Source organism: Pristiophorus japonicus, chromosome 16 (genome assembly GCF_044704955.1).
Source record: "Pristiophorus japonicus isolate sPriJap1 chromosome 16, sPriJap1.hap1, whole genome shotgun sequence".
Classification (NCBI taxonomy): Eukaryota; Metazoa; Chordata; class Chondrichthyes; family Pristiophoridae; genus Pristiophorus; species Pristiophorus japonicus.
Window position 1 is genome coordinate 10591369 of NC_091992.1, and position 7445 is coordinate 10598813.

Genomic DNA, 7445 nt, shown 5'->3' on the forward strand with positions numbered 1-7445 from the left:
AGCTGGAAGGTGGAATTAGGCTGGATGGCTCTTTGTCGGCCAGCACGGACACGAAGGGCCGAATGGTCGTCTCCTTCTGTGCTATGATTCCACCTTAGCAGCATTATAATACTTTGTGTCTTCGGATGGTGCGTCACCATGGACCACGGAGGACATGCTGGTGTTTTCCCCACATTCCAACAGTGACTACACACCAAAAGTACTTCATTGGCTGTAAAGCGCTTTGAGACGTCCGGTGGTTGTGAAAGGCGCTATATAAATTTAATTTTTTTTTTTATGATTTCTCCTGTCCCCAGGTAAAAGTGGCAGTGGGGCGTACCACGGCAAATTCAGCTTTGAGACTTTCAGCCACCGCCGTGCTTGCGTGTTGAAGTCGCTGGGTATGGAAAAGATGAATAGTATCCGCTACGCGCCTGCCACGGATTCGAGCAAAAATGGACACTTTGGCTGCTGAAGAAACGTGGCGGAAATGGAACAATACGGCTCGTTGCGCTTGCGTTACTGGGAGTGCTGGTTGCCATAGTGATGAAGGTAGGCCTGCTTTTTTTTTTTTAAAAACTCATTCTCAGGATGTGGGCATCGCTGGCCAGGCCGGCATTTATTGGCCATCCCTAATTGCCCCTCGAGAAGGTGGTGGTGAGCCGCCTTCTTGAACCGCTGCAGTCCGTGTGGTGAAGGTGCTGTTGGGGAGGGAGTTCCAGGATTTTGAGCCAGCCACGATGAAGGAACAATCAATTGTTCTCTAAGGGTGCTGACTCTTGCGAGGGTGTAACACAGTGGGTGCCAGACAATGTTCCCGTTTAAGCTGCACAGTGCTCCAGGGCCCCGACTTTTCAATTGGAATAAAACGCGCATGCGCGGAATTGTGCATGGGCCACACAGCCCACTAAAGATGCCGCGCGGCCCAAAAAGAATTACCGGGTCATTGGTGCCCGGTACCCTCGGGTGCCTTGCCGAAATGGCCATTCTTCAGCCAATGAGATTAGTGTTGGCACACCGTTTAACTCAGAGGTTCCCTCAACTGAACCCAGTTCTGTCCTTTCTTTTCCCACCCCTTCCTCAACCTCTCTAATTGTGATCAGGAGTCCTGGCCATTTTTCTTTTCTGCTCTCTCCTTTTTTTTCTCTTTCTCTCTCTCTCTCTCTCTCTTTCTCTCTCTCTCTTTCTCTCTCTCTCTTTCTCTCTCTCTCTTTCTCTCTCTCTCTCTTTCTCTCTCTCTCTTTCTCTCTCTCTTTCTCTCTCTCTTTTTCTCTCCTTTTTCTCTCTCTCTTTTTCTTTCTCTCCTTTTTCTCTCTCTCCTTTTTCTCTCTCTCTTTTTCTCTCTCTCTTTTTCCCCTTTTTCTCTCTCTCCCTTTTTCTCTCTCTCTTTCTCTCTCTCCCTTTTTCTCTCTCTCCCTTTTTCTCTCTCTCCCTTTTTCTCTCTCTCCCTTTTTCTCTCTCTCCCTTTTTCTCTCTCTCTCTCCTTTTTCTCTCTCTCTCTCCCTTTTTCTCTCTCTCTCTCCCTTTTTCTCTCTCTCTCTCCCTTTTTCTCTCTCTCTCTCCCTTTTTCTCTCTCTCTCTCTCTTTTTCTCTCTCTCTCTCTCTTTTTCTCTCTCTCTCTCTTTTTCTCTCTCTCTCTCTCTCCTTTTTCTCTCTTTTTCTCTCTCTCTCTCTCTCTTTTTCTCTCTTTTTTTTTCTCTCTCTCTCTCTCTCTCTCTTTTTCTCTCTCTTTTTCTCTCTCTCTTCTTTTTCTCTCTCTCTCTCTCTCTCTCTCTCTCCTTTTTCTCTCTCTTTTTCTCTCTCTCTTCTTTTTCTCTCTCTCTCTCTCTCTCTCTCTCTCTCTCTCCTTTTCTCTCTCTCTCTCTCTCTCTCTCTCTCTCTCTCCTTTTTCTCTCTCTCTCCCCCTGCATTGGATGGGCGGTGCTGAAGCAGTCTGTAACACTCCTACAGATTGCACATCTGAAACCAGATAACTATGTCCAAACCAGAGACTGAACCCGGGGGTGGGGGCCTGATCTTGCTGGAGCAGGGCTCAGGGCATCCGGTTCCGTGCACCATTGGTTAGACTTCTCCCTGCACCCTCCAGCTCCAACATTTATATTTTGCGCCGTGACTTGCTGGAGGTGCGAGGTGATAACGGGGTCTCCTGGGCCTCGGTGAACAATGGGGCCGGCAATCTCTCTCCTTTTTATAGTGAGGTTCCAGGATTGAGAAAGCTACCTGGTGTGAATTGGAGTTAAACCAGGTACAGAAAGAAGAGGCTACTGAGCCCAGAAATAACAGCAGGAAGCGATGGGCATGCAGAGTAGGTCAATCAGCGTCTGCGGAGGGGAACGGAGAGATAATGGTTTGGGTGTGAACTCCTTCATCAGACTGAAGATGATCTCGGGTTCGATGCCTGGTCTGGGCTGAATTGGTCGATTTTGAGGGCTCGACAGCATGGCCACAATGCCCCTGGGTGAGGGAAGACGGCAGGGCGGGAGGGAATATTATCCAGAGTTTCTCCTGCTCACCGTGCGGTGACTGGCCCTTGCCCCTGGAGGTCCAGCCCGGCTGTGTTCTTCAGCCACGGCCAAAGAGTCTGCTGACCACTATCTTGAGTTGAACGACCCTCTGGGTGGGTCACCCGAGGGTGGTCCCTTGCCAAGAAGCTGTCACGTCTGGGAGAGGAGGAGAATTTACCCCCCCCCCCCCACCGCCTTTTTAAACCCCAGTGGGTAGAGAACAACTCTCTAATTCTGCATTTTTTTTCTTCCAGTTTAAATGTCATATGATGGGTGACACGACTCCGTTACATTGATCTCCTGATGAGCCTGCGATGGAGACCTGTGAGAAGAAACCGAGGTCTCCGAAAACACTGACCATAGTGTGTCTCCCCAGTACCCTAACTCTTCCATTTTGAGCACCCCTACCAACCACCACCAGCTCCTGTCACATTTAGTGCAATGAAGATGGCTCCACTTGAAGAGCTAGCACAGACACAGTGGGCCGAATGGCCTCCCGCTCTGTCATCTCTCTGATTTTCTTCGTACGATGCACGTCGAATTTTAAATTGCAGCGTCCTAATTTTGAGCGTGGTGTTTAATCACTGATTCACTTACAATATTAAAATGAACTCCCTGGCCTGCGGACATAGGAACGGGAGTAGGCCATACGGCCCCTTGAGCCTGCTCCGCCATTCAATAAGATCGTGGCCGATCTGATCATGGACTCAGCTCCACTTCCCCGCCCGCTCCCCCTTATCCCCTTATCCCTTTATCGTCTCTGTTCAGTTGCGCTCATTTTTTTTTTTCTCGGTACAAGTCGCTCGAAATGTCCAGACCAGCCCCAAAGATCGAGGGATTTCAAACGCAAATCGAGTTTCTGTGATCTTTTTGCGCTTGTTTTAAGAAAAAAAAATTGTGCTTGAAGCCGGCCCTGCCCACAAACCTGGCCACCCCCCTGGATTGAATTAATCGTCATGGCGACGTTCCGCTAATCGCGCTCGTTTGCCGGCCTTCAAGGAGGCTCCAAAATTTCTGTTTTTTTAAATGCACAAGGACAGTAATAGGCAGGTATTAAAAGGTTTTGAATATGATTCTTTTAATTTACTAAGGAACTGGCTACTGTACCCCAATATAATCAGCAAATTGTTCAGTATATTTTTTTTAACACTTTCAATTCATTTAAAATCGGGTTACTCACGAGTGCCAGACTAACACTAATCAAACATGCTTATGTTATGTGATAAACCTATTTTCAGCTGTATTAAGCAAACTGCACACAGTAACCACCCTTAAATATATTACAGGATTTTTTTTTTTTGAAGCAGTTTAATATATATATATATATACATATATATTGCGCTCCACACCGCTGCCCGATTCCGCGAGTTCTTGGAAAGTTTTACATTCGGTGATATGCAAATGAGTATGAGCGGAAACTTGAGGAAAAGGAACGCTTCTCACAACGGGCGCTATTTCTGCCTGGATTGCCGATATTGCCCGCAGCGGAAACTCTACCCCCTTCCCCACCTCCTCGATGCTCTCGCACTTTGTGACAACAAAGTCCACGAGCTCCTCGTATGTGTTGCTGGAGGCGAGGGTGGAGCAGACTCGGGAGGGTGGGGTTACGAAGAAGACTTGTGGTGCGGAAGATAAGCCGGGGGGGGGTTATCTTTGCATTCCTAAACTGCTCTGAAGCTACTGTCTGTCTTTTGAGCGTGATATTCATTAAACAATTAATTGACACTGGTTCAGTCGACGTTGGGCTTATTTCTTTTATGGACGCAGCTATTTGCACTAGCAAAAAGTTCTGATTGTCTCGAATGATCACATGACCTGATTTCTAATTGGTCCCCTTGGAGGATAAGCCACACCCAGACGTTTCTCTGGAATGAGTAATTAGTACCGCACAGCCCAAGTTCTGAGTGACTTTGCAAAGTGTAATTCGAGCCATTCTGACTTCAGACCCCAGACAGGATAGAGCTCTCCCAGCCCAAGTTCCTCACTCACCCAACTCAAGTTCATGGACTCAACCCCCCCCCCCCCCCCCCAAAAGCTCAAGTGTGATATGGGGTGCGGGGCGGGGGGGGGGGGGTGGTTGTGTGTGTGTGATGTGGGGTACGTGGGTGTGATGTGGGATAAGGGGGGGGGCGGAGTCTGTGTGTGATGTGGGATGGGGAGGGGGAAGTGTGTATGTGTGATGGGTACGGGTGTGTGTGTGAAAGATCCTATTTGAACATAACTGAGTGAAGGTTACAGGAATTAACAGTGTCACAGGCACATTACCTGAACCCAACATTGCTCCGTATCTGTTTTACAATATCTAACGTTCAGCGTACTGTAAAGCCGAATGATTATGGTTGTGTTTAGCAACCGAATGCCCTCCTGTGCTGTAAATATCTATGATTCTAGAGTTAAAATCCCACCATTGCAAGTTGTAAAATTAAATTCAATAAAATTTGTTTGACACATCCCCTCTCTTTCCCCCCCCCCCCCCCCCCCCCACCTTTTCCCCCTCTCGCTGTTCCACAGGACACCCATTGCTTCTAATCTCTCACCCAAGCAGCCATTCATCCCGTGTGACCCTTGACCATGTGAGTGTTGAGGGTCTATTCAGCTATGCAGGGCATCACTGACAGTAGGGGATTTGCCGGACAGTAGTTTTCCTGGCCTGGTCTGCTGAGAGGATGTTTCCCCTCGTGGGGGAATGTAGAACCAGAGGTCACCGTCTCAGAATAAGGGGCCGCCCATTTAAAGATGGAGATGAGGAGGAATTTCTTCCCTCCGCGGATGGTGAATCTTTGGAATTCCCAGAGAGCTGTGGAGGCTGGTCATTGAATATATTCAAGGTGGCAATAGACAGATTTTTGAATGACAGGAGAGTCCAGGATTATAGGGAGTGGGCAGGAAAGTGGAGTTCTGGCCAAGATCAGATCCACGATCTCAATGAATGGGCTGTATGGCCGACTCCTGCTCCTATTTCTTATGCTCTTATATGCAGTTTAACCACTCAGCCTCTGGGGGGAGCTCCTGAGAGCCTTTTTCTTCAAGTTGAAAAGTGACTCTTTAACTGTCCACTGCTGGGCTGTGTCAGCGTTTAAATAGTGAGCTTGTTTGTAACCGTGTTCTCAGCAGGTCAGCACATGACCCCGGTTGCCTATAAAGCCGCACAATAAAGCTGTTCATAAACAGCGAACAATCGGCAGTGTTATGTGTGCATTGGCCTCGGGCAAATTGACCCATTTCACGCCTCGCTCCCCCAACAGTGAGCTGCAGTGTTGGACTGAGCTGGGTCCGGACGCAAGAGTTGTTGACAACAGGAAAACGCCATTAGACTTAATACTCTGCCTCCTCATCTCGAGATCAAACCCACCTTCTCACCGAGTCTGTGTCCCTCAGTCTGCCCAGTTCTCTGTTGAATGCTACTTGCGTCCCCACATGAACCACCCAGTCTAATCCCACTCTCCTGCCAGCTCCCAATAGTCTAACACAACCTGCTCTGCCCCACCCCCCCCCTTCACAAGCAACTATCTTGTTGCCTTTTAAAGACCCTCGCTTTAAAAACCAGAGCATGAGTCTGCACAGATTTATCTGGTCATTATCACATCGCTGTTTGTGGGAGCTTGCTGTGCGCAGATTGGCTGCTGCGTTTCCCACATTACAACAGTGACTACACTCCAAAAGTATTTAATCGGCTGGAAAGCACTTAGGGACGTGTGGTGGTTGTGAAAGGTGTTATATAAATGCAAGTTCTTTCCTGGAGTGTGGTGGGGTGTGCTGTTGCCCAGCAACGTGCAACCTACCTACCTGTCGGCAAGGTAACAGAAAAGAAAGACTTGCATTTATATAGTGTCTTTCACGACCACCGGTTGTCTCAAACGCTTTGGAGTGTGGTCACTGTTGTCATGTGGGAAACACGGCAGTCAATTTGCGCACAGCAAGCTCCCACAAACAGCAGTGTGATAATGACCAAATAATCTGGTTTTTGTTACGTTGATTGAGGGATAAATATTGGCCCAGGACACCGGGGATAACTCCCCTGCTCTTCGAAATAGTGCCGTGGGATCTTTTACGTCCACCTGAGAGAGCAGACGGGGCCTCGGTTTAACGTCTCATCCGAAAGACGGCACCTCCGACAGTGCGGCACTCCCTCAGCACTGCACTGGGAGTGTCAGCCTGGATTTTTGTGCTCAAGTCCCACAACCTTCTGACTCAGAGGTGAGAGTGCTGCCCACTGAGCCACGGCTGAAACCGGATGGAAAATGGCAAACTTGGCCCTCACCCCCCCCTCCCAAAAGGAAACTGCGTTTGTTCAAAGTCCCGCAGACTCGCTCGTTGGTCCACCTGAATTTTTAATTTTTAATTTCAGTTTAACTCAAGAAGGGCCAAAAGCTGTGTTGTGAGAGTGATGTTTCTCAGCCTGTGTCTCTGATTTCCCCCCACCCCCACCCTCACACACTTCTCTTCGTTGTGTTTAATTCCCGTTGGAAGGGTTTGTTTTTTCTTGGTGTGAAGCTCAGACCTTGTGCTCAAGTGAAGGGAATGCTGGTTCTGCCTCCTGATTGCTTGTAGAGGGGATTCCAGGTCAAGGCCTGCTGAGATTGTCACTCTCCCTGATCTGTTGTTGCCAGTGTTCAAACCTGAAGATAAGAACACAAGAAATAGGAGCAGGAGTAGGCCATACGGCCCCTCGAGCCTGCTCCGCCATTCTATAAGATCATGGCTGATCTATCTCAACTCTTTCCCGCCCGATCACATGTCCCTTGATTCCCTTAAGTGTCCAAAAATCTATCGACCTGAATATATTCAGTCTTTCTGAGCCTCCACAGCCCGCTGGGGCAGAGAATTCCAAAGATTCACCACCCTCTGAGTGAAGAAATTTCTCATCTCGGTCCTAAATGGCCGCCTCCTTATCCTGAGACTGTGAGCCCTGGTTCTAGATTGGGGAGCAGGCAGGGAAGTGGACCTGAGTCCATGATTGGA

General features: G+C 48.7%; 1 protein-coding gene across 1 annotated transcript in view; it reads left to right on the forward strand.

Moving 5' to 3' along the window:
* Positions 1-4213, forward strand: part of LOC139226315 (aldehyde dehydrogenase, dimeric NADP-preferring-like) — a 36783-nt gene extending 32570 nt beyond the window's left edge. Inside the window, 3 exon segments of the mRNA XM_070856979.1 lie at positions 297-425; positions 428-531; positions 2738-4213. Coding sequence (XP_070713080.1) covers positions 297-425; positions 428-531; positions 2738-2779 — 275 coding nt within the window. The 3' untranslated portion in view covers positions 2780-4213.
* The last annotated feature ends 3232 nt before the right edge of the window (positions 4214-7445 follow it).